At 30.5% G+C, this 18,409-nt stretch overlaps 1 protein-coding gene across 6 annotated transcripts in view; it reads left to right on the top strand.

The window, feature by feature from the left end:
• The window catches only part of LOC111625428 (titin-like), a 100,256-nt gene that overhangs the window by 58,709 nt on the left and 23,138 nt on the right, over positions 1–18,409 (top strand). For all 6 annotated transcript variants that reach the window (XM_023368575.1, XM_023368573.1, XM_023368570.1 and 3 more), the window contains 4 exons: positions 4,796–4,952; positions 10,497–10,694; positions 10,777–10,848; positions 16,475–16,543. In XM_023368575.1, the coding sequence (XP_023224343.1) occupies positions 4,796–4,952; positions 10,497–10,694; positions 10,777–10,848; positions 16,475–16,543 (496 nt within the window). The remainder of the gene's footprint in view (positions 1–4,795; positions 4,953–10,496; positions 10,695–10,776; positions 10,849–16,474; positions 16,544–18,409) is intronic.

Here is an 18,409-nt window from a genome sequence, read left to right as displayed (position 1 = left end):
TCGGCCTACCACCGCCACAGAAGGGGAATAATATAGAACAAGACCTACCCATCACAATAGTCACATACAACCCCTTCCTCGTATCCTTATACCAAAAAATCGCTAAAAAACAAGGATTACGACTGTCGTTCAGAAGATGTCCGTCTATGTTTAAGCTTTTACGCAATGAAAAAGATAAACCTAAGGAGGATAAGCTGCCAGGGGTATACGCTGTTCCCCTCGTGGACCACAGATTTGAGAGACAACTTATCTACATTGGTGCTACTAAGCGTTCGATCGGTGTCCGATGGGCGGAACACAAAAGTGACATCATCCACAACAGAGCTACTACTTCGTTATCCACGTATGCTTCGGACCCGGAAATTTCGGTAGACTTTGATAACGCTAAACTCCTCATTACCACTAAATTTACGGATCACATCAAATGGTTGGAACAAATGGAGATCTGCAAGGCATACAAAACGGCTGAACCTATTAACTCGAGGGATGAAATTACCCTATCCCTTGCATGGCAGGCTCTAATACAGAAAGAAGATACGCATTAATAATGCGTTTCATAAATAGGATATAAACATCGTGCATTGGAATTTTTTATACCGAACATTTTTATTTTTTATTATATTTATTTACGGAATTCGGGAATGCACGTGATTCACATTAACGTTGAATTTTGAATTTTGAAATGTTGTTCGGAAGAATAATTTTTCGAATATCGCTATTTACGGGTCTTCGTTCATAGTTATTCTAAAGACGAAACGCTGCTTGAGAAAGGTCCTAGGGAAAGAACCAAAAACGTTCGCAGTACATTTTACGATTATTTAATATCGGTTATTGGTTTTAGTAAGTGATATTTTTATATTAATCCGGTATTGGAAGATTCTTTATAATGAGTGCACTTAATGGAATTTAGACCTAGGGATCAAAAATAAAAACCAAGGCTGTGGAGTCGGAGTCGTGGAGTTTTGGTATTTTAGCTGGAGTAGGAGTCGTCAAAAAATCTGCCGATTCCGACTCCTTTTTACTTCCCAACTTCGTATGTATATAAAACAGATAAGTATTGGAATTGTGTCAAATTTGACCCTCCGGGTTTTTTTGCAAATCTACACATTTGGAGACCTCTCGAACTCCTCAAAAAGTCAATAAAAATTCAGAGGAAAAATTCGCGTGCGTGTATGTGTTGGTGTCTAATTTGTTTAACTTCTTTATTTTTTGTTCTGATATATTAAACAACATCTCAGAATGGGTAAAGTTTAAGAAATGAAATGTGCCACTGTGGCTTGCGTATAAAGGGGCATTAAATTAATACTATTAAATTTTGGTTCTTAATTAAAGGTCGACAGGGTGAAGACATAAAAGTGGTCATGTGTCATATCTCTTAATGAATATTTTACTCGTTATTAGCATTCAAAATTAAAAAAAATAAAATAAAACTCATCTCTACCCTCAAAGTAAGCTTTTTTGCCATTTTATAATAGTACAGTAAAACCCGTTAAGATGTTCTCGCCTAAGATGTTAGAATGTATATGGGGACATGATTTAGTTCAACCACTTTGACGCTTAATAATTAACTCCTGTGTTAAACCATCTGACTCTGATTCCAACCACTCTGACCACAGAAATTATTAGGCTTCAAACAGAGTAAACGAAATCATGCCATATAGAAAAACATATAGAAAAAACCTCGAATCTTTTGCATATCTCGAAATTTCAAGGTGTCCTGAGTCCAAAAATGTAAAAATTTGGGAAGGATCATTTTTTTGACTAATCGCTACACCTTCCCTCTGTTATATATAACAGACAGAAAAGTAAAAGTTATTGAATACATATATGTATATTACTTAGAGGAGTCTTTTAGCTTTGGAATAAAAAGTTTCTGCGTTCTATCTTTATTAGAACTCTATTTATTGAATCTTTTATTCTGAGGTCACGTGATGACATCAGAATTTCCGTGTCTCTTTCGGTAACAAGTCCGCTCCTGATTGGAGTCGCATGGTAAGGAAAAGTCAGAGTCGGTAGATTTTTACGCGACTCCACAGCCCTAATAAAAACAGTATTAAGTGTGCCTAACAAAAAATAGTTACGGAAAACTAACAAAACAGAACAAAGCAAGCCATCAATTGCTTTGTTCTTGGATCGTGTCTCCCATGGCCTGCATGTTGTGGGATAGTGTGAGAATTTGGACTCAGGTGTAAATTTTCACACGTTGGTATAGTTTATTTTTATCATTATTTCCTTTTTCTTTTCCTCTCTCGTGAAGTAAAGAGTAGACCTTTTGATACCTCAGTGTACTGCGTCACCTCAAAGGTGACTTTAATCGTCCAAAGAAGGACTCCCCTCACACCAGGGAATCGTTCAATTCTAACGTGAATATAAGGTGCAGATAAGTAGCCAATTAACATCGACAACCACCTGTTACTGTCTAGAGAGTAAACAAAAGGTCACCGGCGAGGATAAAACGAAACCCCGTGATCACCTCTAAGTCCGAGTGAACCGATGAGAAAGTCAATCTAAATGACCAAATAAGGCAATGATTTTTACTAAGGTGAGGAGACATATTCTGACATGAGTCACCTCATGTCAATAAATCAGGGAGTTTGACAAAGTTATGATGGGAAGATGTCAAATATTGGATGGAAGGGATGACAAGAACATAAACACAGCTGTGCACAAGTCGAGCTGGCGATTGCATCAGATTTTCTTTCCCCATGATTCCCCCTCTGAGATAAGTATAAAAAGGGGTCAAATTTGCAACTTCAGGCAGACAGCTAAAGAGAACCCCACCAGGTAAACACCCTCAGCGGACATCTCCATGCAGACCTCTACAGTCGGAGATCAACGGAGCGTACCCCCACATCGAACATCAAGGGACACCAGCTCCATACCACCTTACCATCCGTTGCTCCATACCGCCATCCAAGGGAAACTCTGATTAGAAACCTCTGATTCCAATGCGTCCTACCAATGCCTAATATGACTAGATCGAATCCCAGGAGGTAAACCCTTGACCGAATTGTCTCTTTCTCTCTCTCTCTCCAACACGTCCCTCTTAGAGAGGTATCTCTCTCGTTCTTTAGTTTAGGATAGAATGTAGATATAGAATAGATTCCTTTTATTATTTATGCATGTGTCGTTTATGCTTTTTCCTTTGATATGTATAATCTCTTAGTTGTTTATTAAATGTGTTCTTGTTGTTCAACCTGTGTAGTTATTCGGACACCTTGTCACGACCTCACTATCCCTCCCCACTCAAATATTTGCCCTCCTATATAGCCATATCTGATAAGAGCCGCTGGTAAGTGGGGAGGAGCACGACGCTCCACCCCCATGGTTTTCACAAAAGCCTCTTTTTGTGGTGGCAAGTGCAAAGTTTACCTATTTGCATCTGTCTGGTATAAGAATCACCTTTTCTGTGTCTATCAGGTGCAGGGATTGCTTTTTTCCTTTCAGCTCTGCTTCAATTCTATTGTGATATGACAAAATCACATGATGTCCTAGTAATAATTAGCTTTCTATGATAGATCTCTTATGCAAAATTCTTATCTGCTTCCTAAATGTTGCTAATTTATGGAATGAATGCTATAAAAATAAATTTATTAAATTGAATTAATGAAGAAATTTCTTACAGTTTAGATAAGAGAGAATAAATTTCTAAATAAACATTTCATATTATAAATAAAAAATAAAATTTATTGACTAGGGATGCTGTGCAACTTTGTTGTGTCATGATAGAATTGAGGTAGACACTGCATTTTTATAATTAAAAATTTTTTAATAAGTATTAGTACATGTAAATTATATTTTGCTTCATTTAACCAAGTTCTGACATGTGTTTGAATGTGTATATAAGGTTTAACTTCCTAACACACCAGGTTGAAATTTAAATCTTCTTACTTCAAACCAAATAACCAGAGCAAAAAATGTTTCTTCAGTGCTAATGTTTTAAACACCCCTTTTTGGGCTCTTCAGGCATTTAAGTAAATGCCTGAAAAAGAGCCTAGAAGGGGCATCGAAAATGTTAACACTAAAGAAACGTTTTTTTGCTCTGGTGTATATAAGGGTGTGTGTGTGAAAATGAGAAAGAGAAAGTATATGTATGATCAGAAGAAAACAGTTGCTGATCACACAAGAAGACAATTCTTACAGTTTTCAGCCATGAAGAGTCAATCCTTGCACCTGCTGGACATGGAAGAGGTGATCCTTATAATTGCCAGGGACAGACTGACAATCCTTACATTTGCTCAGTGGTGATGTTTTGTTCTTGCATTTTGTTTTTTGTGCTCATTTTCTGTTAGGCATATGCAATGCTGGTTTTTTTTTATTTCTGCTCCTAAATTCCATTAGATATGCTCAGTCTTGCCATGGACATTGTCACTTTGACCCACTGTATCTCAAAGGAAAAGTCATGGGTCTCCATTTTTACTACATTTTTTAATTTATCATCACAATTAATGGGAAATGGCAAAGTTTTATCAAAATTGATCAAACAAATTTTGAGAACAAATACAATTCTGTAAGCCACATAGAAGAGGCTTTGCTAGTAGTATGCCTCAATAAAGGGAAAGATATAATTGTGCTTTTTAAAAATAAATTCAAAATTATGGATAAAATTGATATAGTACAGATTAATTTCTGAATGATTTAAATGTAAATTTTTAGGATTAATTGTAGACATGATTTTTATTTTAGTATTAATGTGATTTGAATTATACAGAAAATATATAATTTATTTATTTTTTAAGAAATTATAAATTAACTTAAGTATATTTTTATGCACTTATTTTGTTTTTGAAAATAGGGAGGAAACTGGAAAAATTGCTGATGTGATAGTAAAAATTGGACCATTTTTGAAATTATATTCTTCATATATACGAGACTTTGATTCATTAGAAGCTGCTTTTGATGATGCTCGCAGAAAATATCCTCTGTTTGATCAAATTACTAAAGAATTTGAAGTTAGTTATTAATTATGTAAAATATTTAAATTTGAATATATAAATACAGTATTAATTAAGTTATTGTTTGATCATAAAAAATGATAATGATAAAATTGTAAGTTACTTTTTTCACCATTCAAAATTGCTATTTTGAATGGTGAAAAACCTGTTTTAATGAAATTTAAAATCAAAGAAAAAACATAATCACAAATTCTAGTACTCTTATGCTTAAACTTATCTCAGGAATGCTACAAAGATGTAGAATGTTGCAAACAACTATATTCCTGTGGAAATGAGTAGTAAACAAATTATTTGTAATTATGAAATTAAAAAAATAAATTTTGAAATATGATATTTAGACATTGAATAATGTAATTTGAAGATAAAACATTTCTAGGGAAGATGGGGAGAAACTGAATCTCTGCAGTTAACTAAGTTATGTTTATGATCTGTTTTGTAGATCCAGATTGACTCAGTAGTTGGCTGTCATCAGCTGAACCTAAATTTTCTAGCACTTTAGTTCTATAAAATAATAATAATCTTATTAAGAGTCTCCTGGATCTTGCTACTATGATCTTTCCTTGATTTAAACTTCATTAAATTTTTCAGCAAATTCTTTTGCTTTAAACTCTTGAGGTTATTATTATATTTAATATTATTTTGAATTATATTTTTATATATGGATTTTATTTAACATGTTGGCAAGTGAAGTAATATTACTTATGAATGAAAATATGAAATCAGACAAAAAAAATGGCACATATAAACTGGAACTATATACTAAACAAACAACTTGATACCTAAATGCTAATTCCAGCATAAAATGAACAAATAAACTTTATAATGTTTGAATGTTTTCGGTTGTCTTTTAGAGACCCTCATCAGGAATGTATGAAACACAAAAAACAGTTCTATCTTTTGAAAATTTCTGACTGTCGAATATAGCTGTGTTCCAATATTTAAACAATGTAGAATACAAAAATCGTTATAACATATAAATTATAAAGCTATAAATAAATTCATTATTATTATAGCATTGTAAAAGTTAGTCAAGTGTTTTTTTTATATTTTTTTATGTTAGTCCAATGTTTAACCTATGGACGATGTTCGATGAGGAAATTGTTTGCCTTATATTGAAGAAAGATACGTACATAATTACACACAAAAAATTATCATTGTGCTTTGTGGCATTGTAAATAATGTGAGGCTGGGACACACCCCCGGATGGGAACCGGCTGTCGAGCTAAAGTCAATAAATTGGTGACTTATTACATAAATAGGACCGGTGTGACCAAGGAACAGGGTGCAAAACAATTTAATTGTCTCATTCCAGACCTAATTGACAGATCCACGATTGTCAATTGTGAGAACGAGAGAGGGATCGTCCGCCGGGGTAACTTTGGACAGTCACCTTACAGAGAGTTCAAAGTGGAACCTGTTGACACTCCTGTAGAGGGGGCAGTGGCTGAGACAGGTGCATTTTCTCCAGGACAGAAAAATACACATTAGGTAAAATTTATGGGTCCATCATCCAGGAAAGGGCTTGACCTGACTCTGGAGGGGAATGGCCTGGACAGGGATGTTCGGCGACCCTGTGGCCCGAATCATGTTCCTGGAAACAGACAATAGAGTTACAGGGGACCATCATTTGGACCAACCAAAATCTCGGGATTTCAGGAAGAGAAAGGATATAAAAGCCCGAAATCCCAAGGACATAGGGAGGTTGTAAGTAGGAGATCAGCAACAAGTTAGTCTGTTCTTAAGATTCTAACCAGGATTATGGAGGAGAAGACTCAAAACTTGAACAAGTGCAGCAAGGGTGAGGAACTTAACTTTCCAAGCATACTTCTCTATCCGGACCGGTGCGAACAGAGAGACAACTTCCAGGCATGGATCTCTACTCTCCCAGCCTCCAGAAACACCTTAGATTGGAGACGAACTTTCTCCTGTCTCTAAATCAACTTATCCTTGGAGACGAACTCTTTTGTTTGGGAAAGAAACACTCATCTGGATGGACTTTATCTATAAGCATGTCTTTGTCAAATAAATGCGTTGAATTGGTAAATACAATCTCTGTGTGAGTTGTCTTTGCATCCAGCAAACCACTACCCCGTACGGAAAAGGCTTTCTCGCATCATCCTGACAGATCGTGGGCAAAGCGAGGGTCTTTAACCGAAAGGTCAACCCCACAAGGGTGTCGTCTGGGCTACTACCACTCCCCACAATAATACATTTCAATAATACAATCGTGGAATAATAATTCCACGATTGTGGAACCAGAATATAGTCAGAGTTAATGCAACCTCACTTCATGCCCTCTATATAAATCTCAAGCCTCCAACGAGTGTAAGTTATGTTGGTCAAAGGCTCTATGTAAAAGTGTAGCTTCATCCCAACATGGAGAAACCATGGGTTCGGTAGCATACTGGGATAGTGCAGTATTATATTTCCCCTTAGACACGTCATATTTGTGGTCACATATTCTAGCCTCAAGTGATCTGTATGTGGATCCAATGTATGTCATACATCTATTTGTGAGGCCCGGACCTGACGAAATTAAAGAAAATTTTTCTCTAAATTTTTCCATCTTTCGAAATTTTGTTAACCATAAACGAGGAATGATCACATTTCCTCCCCGAGTCAGTTCCTTCCCCAGAGGACTTAGAGAATGTGTCACGGGGAAGTAAAGGAGAAAAATCATGATTGGCATAAAAAGATAATGTGACGTGGGGGATAAAAGGGAGAGACACACGAACCAAAGGGTTGAGAGTGTCCAAGAAGAAACTAGGTGTAGGTTAGAAAAAAGGAACCTGGCTGTCGAATCCCGAGCAACCTGCCGACATGACCCTCCGGAACCTGGAATCCTCAGCCTCGACCCAATTATCTGATCATCTCGATGAACCTCACCTGCTGTAAAGATCTGCCACTCTGTACAAGGAATTGAAGAGGTATGATAAAGAACTAATGTAAACTGTCTCTCGGACTGCCCTACGCTTATTAGGAAGCTAGGGTCTGCAGTCTATGTTAGAATTTGTAATTGTTGCTTAAAGTGTCTAATAAAAGTTGGTTCTTTGTTAAATGGTGTCCATTTACTCATATATCACCAGCGCCTTACCAACGACCTCACCCATCTCCTCCACTTGATTTAACTGAAACCGGAAGTTAAAGTAGATAAGCCATCTGCAGACAAGTGGGCAAGCTTATTGGCCTGTTTGCCAACAAAAAGTAAAGAGGTACGACTTTGTCCTACCTCAGAGACTACCACATATTTAAACGTTCATCCTGCAATGGAATGCAGTGCACTCCTAGCACTTTCTTGTCATTAGACTTGTCTTTTGTGTTAGATAAAAGCCAGAAAATAGAGGGCATGAAGTGAGGTTACATTAACTCCAACTATATTCTGGTTCCACAATTGTGGAAGTATTATTTACAAAGTCACAAAGCACAACAATAATTTTTATGTGTAATTATGTATGTATCTTTCTGCAATGTAAAGAAAACAATTTCCTCATCGAACATTGTCTATAGGGTAAAACATTGGACTAACTTTAACAACACTATAATAATAATAATTAATTTATAATGACTTTTGTGTTGTATATCATTTAAATATTTAAAAATTGGTACACAGCTATATTCGATGGTTAGAAATTTTCATAAGATAGAACCGTTTTTTGTGTTTTATACATTCCTGACGAGGGCCTCTGAAAGACGGCCGAAAATGTTCAAACATTAAAGTTTATTCATTCATTTTATGCTGGAATTAGTGTTTAGGTGTCAAGTTGTTTGTTTAGAAAATACGAAAATCTGTAATTTATTTATATCAGATTATCTATATAAATAATATAGTTTTTATGTAAATACATATAAAACTTTTTGTTTTAAAAAAGAATACACAGATTTAAAAAATATCTAAATTAATTTGTGACTAAGTGGATAAAACCACTAAATACATGTAATTGATCTTTGGTTCACATCTTGCTAACAGACACACTGGCTGGAGTTTCTGCCTCATCTTTCTGCCTCATCATGTTTCACACTTAAATAAGAGTCAGTCTTTCATAGAAAATTCTTCTCGGAAGTACCACTACTTTGGCAGATTTTCCTTACATTGCCTTATTGTAACAAACAAAAATATCTATCTACAAATGTTCCATTTTACATATTTTTTCGTAAAGTAGAAAAACTGTTTTTATAGCCTGGATATTATACTATTATTAAATTTAATAAAAGGATTATGAATTGTAAATAAAATTGCAAATAAATATTCAAAAAACAATCATTTAAGGAAATTATTAATTGATTCTCATCATTTCCAATGTTTTGCTGATTTGATTATCTAATAGACATATTATATCAAAATATTAAGTTAAAAAATGATTATGAATAGAATATATATTTCATGAAATATATATTTTTGTTCATAATTTCCATGAACATTATTCATATCTTAAACTTTAATATATTACTCACATACCTGTCCAAAAGAGAAAGACTAAATCCTAAATATGGAATAACTTAGAACTAAACTTGCATTTAAAGCAGTAAGAATTCTAAATAACAGTTTTTCAAGTTTTTATAAGTCAAGAATAACATTGTTTTTTTCAAAATGAATGTCATTTTATCATTTTCTTTAAAATAAAGCAGGATAACAAATTGTGAGAGGAGCCAAAACTTTGGACTCTATATCCTGAATGATAAGTTCAGCTAAAATAGCCAATAATGGCAAGCCCATAGGCACTTCCTATTTCTGAAGATAGTATTGGCAATTGAACTGAAATTAGTTTATCAAACATATTTGATGTCATATACTTGATATTGAGCATGACAGACAAATCATGGATGTTGCACATTTAACTAAAATTTTATTAGTATTTATTGTTTTAGTAATAATTGTTGTATGTTACAATTTAAATCCCAGTTCGAAAAAAATTGAAATTTGTCATTATAAATATTGCAACACTGTTTTTGGATTCTGTAATGTTAGGTTACATTGAACAGTTTAAAATAAGTAGAGTAGACCTACAGAGACTGGGTAAACTTTATTGTGAGTAACAAAGAGCCACATAACTACAGTACTCTCTAGCACCAGTTCTCACACAAAACTGGTTCTGGCGGGAAGGTAGAAAAAGGGAAAAAAAATCTGCCACATGCAGTAGACCAGGCTCACCACCATCTATTGGCGATCAGGCCACACATCTAACCAACACTCATATGTGACAGATTCTTTAAATTAATTCTTGGAAATATATATATAAAATTGAAAATGCAAAAAATATTCCTTTCCAATTTTTTTCTTGCATCAGAAACATCTTTAAAACATGAATAATGGCATACTATAATTGATTTCACATCTTAAAATGATCTAGAAATCAACAGATAATTAGATTAATGTGTTGAATGAATAAATTTAATTGCAGTTTTTATAATCAACATGTTATTAATTTATCAATATAATTTTGATTATAATGAATACATTATAATAATAAACTCTATAATAAATAATTTATAATAAACTTTTTCATTAAATCTAGTTTTTAATTTTAAGTGATCTATTTTCAGATGAGTTCACATTGTAAAAAGCTTGCATTAAAGCATTATATGCTTAAACCTATTCAAAGAATACCTCAATATCGTCTGTTATTGCAAGAATATTTGCAGAATCTTACAGAAGATTCCCCAGATTATGCTGATACAGTGAATGCATTACAAATAGTCAGTGAGGTTGCCAATCATGCTAATGAAACCTTAAAATTAGGAGTATGTGTTAACTTTAAAAAATACTTAAAATTTGATATCAATTAGTAATAATTGAAATTTAATAATGTGTTTTGAATTTTAGGATAATTTTCAAAAATTGGTATCGATACAGAATAGTATATTAGGATCATATGAAATTGTTCGGCCAGGAAGAGTAAGTTTTCTAATTAATAAATATCTATTTTTTTATAATGCAGGATCAAGTTCAGAAGTATTTTATAATTTTCCTTATATTTATTGTTTTTTAAATCATTTGAATATCAGAATATTACAGAGAATACAATTGATAAATGTGATTAAATAAGTATAGTGTGTTCTTACTAATCTAAATGCAGCTTAATTCAAACTGGTGTATTGTTGGGAAAAACAACACAAAATCTTTCAGAGAAAAACAAAAAGAAATTATAGATTATTTTTGTAAAACACAAGGAATTCACAATTAATATGTTCTACTCATTTTAATGTAAAGCATTAATATACATACATGCATACACTAAATGCAACAAAAAAGAAAATTTGTTTTTGTTATGCAAATGCAACAAAGTTACCTATTTTTTGCAATCATTTCTGATTTTTTTTCATTATATACAATATAATCATGCTAATCTTAAACAACTTCATAGAAAAATTAGTTAAAATTAGTGAGAATATATGTATATTGGATTTTTTTAAATAAAATTTTTTACCAGAATTAAATCACTAATTAATGATTTAAAACATTTCTTTTTGATAATATGTAAAATAAATATTTAATTGTTTAAATTTTCATTGATCTATTATAATAATGCCCCTATAGCTTTTAATGAAAGAAATTTATGTAAATTTATTAATAAAACATTAACACACTAATCATATATAACAGATATAAATGCTATGTTAAAAAGTAAAAATTACCAAAACATACTTTTTAATCAACACACTAGAACCTTTTTTATATCCCAGTAAGAACAAATTTCAGATAAAACTAACTTTTTATTTTGATTGATTTAAACACCTTTCTCTAAAGCACTTAATTGTTAATATATGTGTGTACAGTACATTGTAACAATTCAAACAGATGACATCAAAATTTGTAAATATATACTTTAAAATTTATGATTTTCAAACTAAATGTTAAAAAGATATCTGTGATTAGATTTATTTTATATGATATATGCAATAATGTAACTGTAAATAAAAGATTAAAATTAACTGATAACATTAAAATTTAATTAACAATAAATTAATACAACTAAATGGAAAATATATTTTTTCCATGATGGTATCTCATGAAAAATTTATGAATATAGCTTAAAGTTTAAATGTTTTAAACAACTAGAATTGAACTTCATTACTCATATAAGTATTTTATATTTGTTGTAATAGCAAGATTAAATATAATTTGGTAGTTTTTGTCAAGTGTTTTACCATAAATTATCTTTTGGTTTCAGACTAAACAATAATATCTCAAATGTATATTTGTATATATAGTTTTATGGAATATATCATAAAAATGTCTTAAAAAATACATAAAAGGAATACATGCAAATATATATTCTTTTTGTACACAACTTGTAATACAAATTGAGTTATTCATACCTGCTTATGTAAGTTCTGAAAATTTGCAATGTTACATTCATCATGTGTGTGATTAGGAATTGTAACAAATTTCTTATTAATCAAATGTTTGTTCAAATTCTTTTGTGTCTTTTCTTTTTACAGTTCAGCTTATTCTTCAATGACAACAGAATACATAAATTTTCACTTGACAATGTTATCATGTTATAATCATTATGGTTATGTATTTGTGAGATTGATGATTTTAGGGGTATTAAATCCATTTTTAATAGAAATTTTAAGTAAACATCCATCGCAATAATTAGAAAAAACATCACATCGAACATGGATTAAATGACAGCTCTACTATCAACAGATGGATGGGAAAGTTAACAGGCAGTTGTGAAACGATAACATCCAGTTATGAAAGAAGCGGAAAGAGACTCAATGTGTCAATGAAAGACGTCGCCAAGCTTGCACACCTGTGAAAGTAACCTTCATATTCTAAATAACTGATGATCACATGACTAAGTTCCCACCGCAAATAGTATAAAAAGTGGAGACACCAGGAGTTCCGGGCACTTGTCATCAGGAAATTATATCTTTGATAGTGGCCATTCTAGTCTCCCGGACCTCCATTGAATGGACCTTGATCCAGTCACAGGGGAAGACCCCAGTTGGAAGACATTCATCGGTTTTGAACTCTCCATACGATAGAACGAATGTCACATCAACCAATAACTAATATTCGAGGTATTAGTAGATATTTGTAAACTATCTCTCCGTGGTTGAGAAATTGGGCATGCCCCAAGTGGCATAGGAACTAGATTAGTCACTGCCTTGTAAGATTTTATATTTAACTGCATTTAATCGCCTACTGTATAATCCTTATGTATATAGTAGATTTAGAATATAATAAACTATTTTTGTTATTCGTAAACCTGTCTACCTGTCTATTCATCAGAAACTGAGTCACCTATCAACTTATCCACTGCACTCCCCTCTCAATCTAAAGACCCTCGATGTTAAAGCCATCCACAGACAAAGTGAGCAGTTTCTACCAAATTGTTGCCGATTAAGTGGTTTATAGGGACTCCCCTATAGCCATTAGTTTCTCACATATTACTTTTATTTCCATTTTTTAATTATATTACATAGTCTATTTATGTATTTTGCATTTTTGTATCAATCATATAATAGCACAAAATTCTTGGATTCTATCTTCCCTGGAAACTTTCTTATTTGTTCAAATAAATATTTATTAAGGTAAAACCAAGTTTTCTTAGAATAACTAATGTCTTGCTAATACTATATTTTTTTAATGTTTATTTTCAATAAATTCAATCATTTTCATTATTTTGAACATTTTTAGTATTTTAGAAACTTCTTGATTACTTTAGTAATTTAAAATAAAATAGGTGTATTTGTCTATTTTAAATCTTACTAGAATGAGAAAGAAATTCCAGATAGTCAGGTTTCTACAAAGTAATTGGAGGATTGGATTGGAGGTATGGCAGTTCTATTAATACAATAGCAGAACATTGCATACCTGTATTAGATATAAATAAAACATTTTTTGACATATCTTAACAGAAATAGTTTGTCAGTGCTTTCTGATACCTGATTTTCTTTAACCTGTAAGAAACATGCTAAACTCATGGCCAATCAGAGAAAAGTGGTGTGAATGCAACTACAATATGTACAGTATTGTATTGCAAGAGATATTTCTCAACTACAATTTATGCTATGAAAGTATAGTCTCTGAGCTTTTGAATTTCTAACAGACACTTTAGTTCATAATTTGAGATGTAGAGGTTTTGGAAGAAAATTATTTGAGATAAACATTGAAAATATATTGAATAATATAAATTTAGGCTAAAAATATGGGGTAAAATAAATTTTGAGATAAAGGTTATTTGAGATAAACATATATGAGATAGACAGGTTCAACTGTATTTGGTTTTATTTTAAATTATTCTACTGTTATTTCTGTTAACATTGCGCTTATAAACATTTATACAATAATTACTGTGATTACTTATCATTAATGATTTTTTGTTCATTAGACTATGTCAATGTTGGGCAAGCTTGCTGCTAAATAATAAAATAATACAAATATATTGATTGTATCATTAAAAAGTATATAAATTTATATTAGCAAATGTCCTAATTATTAATAGATTGGCTATTATATCTATTTGATTTAGTTGAATATTGCAAAAATTATACATTGTTGCTATGTTGTTCAGTTTTGTTTGAATGATGATATGACAGATAAACATATTCCAACATTCATAGTTTATCTAAAATAACATTTCTTAACATTTAACATTAAACTAACATTAATTCTAATATTAAAAGGTTTTGTCTTAAACTTTAATTATTGGATTGTTCGGAAAGTAAGTTTGGTTTTTTTTTTTACCACTAGATGGATTAGTTGTATTTTTTCCATCATTTTTATTCTAAACTGTATTATCATTATATATTTTGACAGCTAGCATTTTAAGGTTTATTTGTAAAAAATTTTGTTTGATTTTGTGCAATTATTTATTTTTTGTGTCTCATCAAATATGGAAGATCGAAAGCGGCATTTTTGACATATTTTGCTTTTTTATTACCAAAAAAATAAAAATGCCATTCAAGCGAGAAAAAAATCATGTGACATGTATAGTGGAGTTGTGTTGACAGAACAACAGTGCTAAAACTGCTTTACAAAATTTCATTCTTGCAATTTTAGTGTTGAAGATGCATCACGTTATGGATGGCCAATTGAAGCCAATGAAAACAAAATAAAAGGTACCGATTGAAGCAAACTGCGGAATAATAACACTTGAAATCACTAAGAGATTAAATTTGTCAAATTGAACTGTTTATGATTACTTGAAACAAATTGGTTTTGTTTCAACGCTTGATATATGAGTTCCACATATTCTTAAGGAGAGCTGCTATCTTTGGTGGGATTTTAAGGAAATTTTTTTTGGAGCTTTTACCAGACAATTTAATTGATTTGAAAGTGTACTGCCATTGAGTAAAGAAATTGAGTAATATCATTAAACAGAAAAGGCGGCCAGAATTGATCAACAAAACAGGTGTAGTGTTTTACCACGATAATGTCAAATTTCACACAAGTTTGGTAACTCGTCAGAAACTGTTATAACTTAGATGGGACCTGCTATCATACCGACCATATTTGCCAGACTGAGCACACTCAGATTATTACTTGTTCCGGTCTATACAAATTTTTCATAAGTGTAAGACATTTACTTGAAATGACAATGTCAAAAATCACTTGGATCAGTTTTTTGTAAGCAACAATCAAAACTTTTATGAATGTGAAATCAGCCTACTACCAGAAACGATGACAACAGGTATTTGACCAAAATGGTCAATAAATAATTCAACAAAATATTTATTTATTATAAAAATATTGTTTTTTTTCACAGAAAAAAACGAATTTACTTTCCAAACAACCCAATATAAACAGTTATTTTTATATAGATACATATATGTATCTATATAAAAATAATTGCATGAGTGTTTAACATGGATGAAAAATATATACTGTATAACTTAGTATATAACTATTTAACTAAATGAACTTAGTTATTTACCATATAACTTTAATTTCCAATAGTTACAGACTAAGGGGAATCTGATTTAATTTGTACAATGAAATGGCAAGACTACAATATTAATCACGTGAAGTTAATATTACAAAATTTTCCCATTTTGGCACAAAACTAACTATTTCACCATGTTGAATCCAATTAATAGAAAAGTCCTGAGGTTGTTCGTATGGAAGAGTCGTTCCCAAAAATGCTGATGCAAATGGATAAAAAATATATAAAGTTCTATACACTTCCACTTTCATAGTTCTTATTTGCTTGTCCACTTTTTTCTCTCCTGATGAATCGCACAACACAAAAATAGTAAGAAACAAAAGAATACACCTTAAGTACCCATCCACGAAAAGCAAGGGTGGCTCCCTCCTATCATGGACAAACCGTTACAAAAATAAATGAATAAAATAAAAATATAATCAAAATCAAATTGTAACACACATAACTAAGTTGGTTTGTCATAAAAATTCTTAATCTTTTTATGGCTTTTTATGAAATATTTATTTTTCTTTTGAATCATATCCTACAGTTTAAGAGTAGTTGTTTTAATAATAATAATTTTATACAATTTTAACATTATAATTTATAACATGAAAGTAAATATTAAATACAAATTTTTTTTAGATATTCTTGAAAGAAGGCGAACTTATGAAACTTTCTCGAAAAGAAATGCAACCAAGATGGTTTATATTGGTAAGAACTAATTAAGATCTTATTTATTTAACTTGCTTATAATAAATTATTAGAAGTTATATTTTTTTTTAAAATGCTAGATATCAGTACTACTGTATAGTATATTAACTTGCAATAATAAGCCTAGTTGCTGTTTAAATTATAGTACAGAAATAATGTGATTATATATATGATTTAAAAAATTTTTTATTTATAATAATTTGAATCCTGTAAAGAATGTTATGTAACAAGTGCTTCATTATTATAATAAAAGCAATAGATTTAGATTTACTAAGTTATGTTGTTCAAAAAAAATCATTCCATCTATCTGTAAAGTCTCTTATAAATATAATATTGTTATTACAAAAATAAAACAACAATAATAATAATAATAATATTTTCTATGAGTTATGTAACAAATTATAATTGTTAATCTTTGCATTAAAATTAGTCACTGTTTAACATACTATATTTTCATTTTTATTCATTATGAGCAGAAATTTTTCTATGAAAATGATTAATATTTGTATTCTTCAAATTTATATCAAATTATATAATATGCTAAAAAATATTAAAATGTAAATTAATAATTTTTAAATATGTTTAGCTACAATTAAATTTTATTATTCCTTAACTAAGCATTTATGAATAATTTAACTATTGTTTACATTCATTCCCATTTCTAGTAGTAATTTTAAACTTAATGATTAGTTTTAGCTTATTCTTTAGACTTTCAAATATGGGAAAATGTGTCCAAAGACGTAAGCTCTTCAATGTCATCAACAGAAAGATATAGTAGGTTCCTCTATTTGTCTGCTGAGTTTATAGACAATAAAAATTGATATTTCTTAAATATCAACTTATTATGTATTTTTAAAAACTCTCTACTTATGTTCTGATTAAAAGAAAAATGAAAAGAAACCTTTTTCCAAATTAAAAACAGTGTAATACAGGATATACATTTAACATCAAAAAATCATTATATTGTATTTTATCTGAGAAGTGTATACTAGAGTTCTAGAAGATAGTCTAAAAGAGTATAAAAAAGGAATCAATAAAAGTGATACTTTAACAGCCTCTCACAGAAGAAACTCATGTATCCTTAATGAAGATAAAGTAGATGCTAAGTTACTGTTGTTTTTCCATTACAATGTGATATTACAATAAAAACATTAGAAAAGTTTTATACATTTTGAAAAAGAATTCATTATTATTTAGAAAATAAGCTGATGTATTCAGCAATGTTTGGGTTATCATATGAAGATACTAAACATGTTTATAAACTACATACACTTTTGTGACTTGATGACGATATATCGAGTATTTGCTTCCATCATGATGTCAAAAAATTTCATTGTTTTTTCTTTTGATTTCTTAATAAAATAAATTTTGTTTTATTTACATATTTTTGCACAGATTTGCTCCCTTGTATTTTACAGAAATATTTATAAAGATTAAAAATTTCTCTCAAATGATGATGAAAATAATTTTCTTGTGGAGCATTTTAAATTGTATGTATGTTTGTAGCAGCAAACATACATATAAACAAAATTTCCTTTTTATTTATAAAATCGACATCTTTATTACATCTTTAGATAAGGATCATAGCTAAAACTAATTATTGAGTTTAAAAAATTTTAATCAAAATTTTTATTTAAAAAAAAATTTTTTTTAATGAAAACTTTACTCAATTTTTTATTATATATAAGGAACAATTATTCTCAATGGAATTTTTTTATAATCATTTCCATGATATTAATATCAAATGCTATTATTAAATTAAAATTGGTCTTCTCATCACTTTGAAAATAGAGAAATTCAAAATGTTTATGCATTGAATTTAACCAAACTTTTAAACCCATCAAAACTGTTTTTTTTTTTTTTTTA

Source organism: Centruroides sculpturatus, unplaced genomic scaffold (genome assembly GCF_000671375.1).
Source record: "Centruroides sculpturatus isolate CEXI.00-Female unplaced genomic scaffold, Cexi_2.0 scaffold431, whole genome shotgun sequence".
NCBI lineage: Eukaryota > Metazoa > Arthropoda > Arachnida > Scorpiones > Buthidae > Centruroides > Centruroides sculpturatus.
This window is presented reverse-complemented; position numbering and strand designations above follow the sequence as displayed.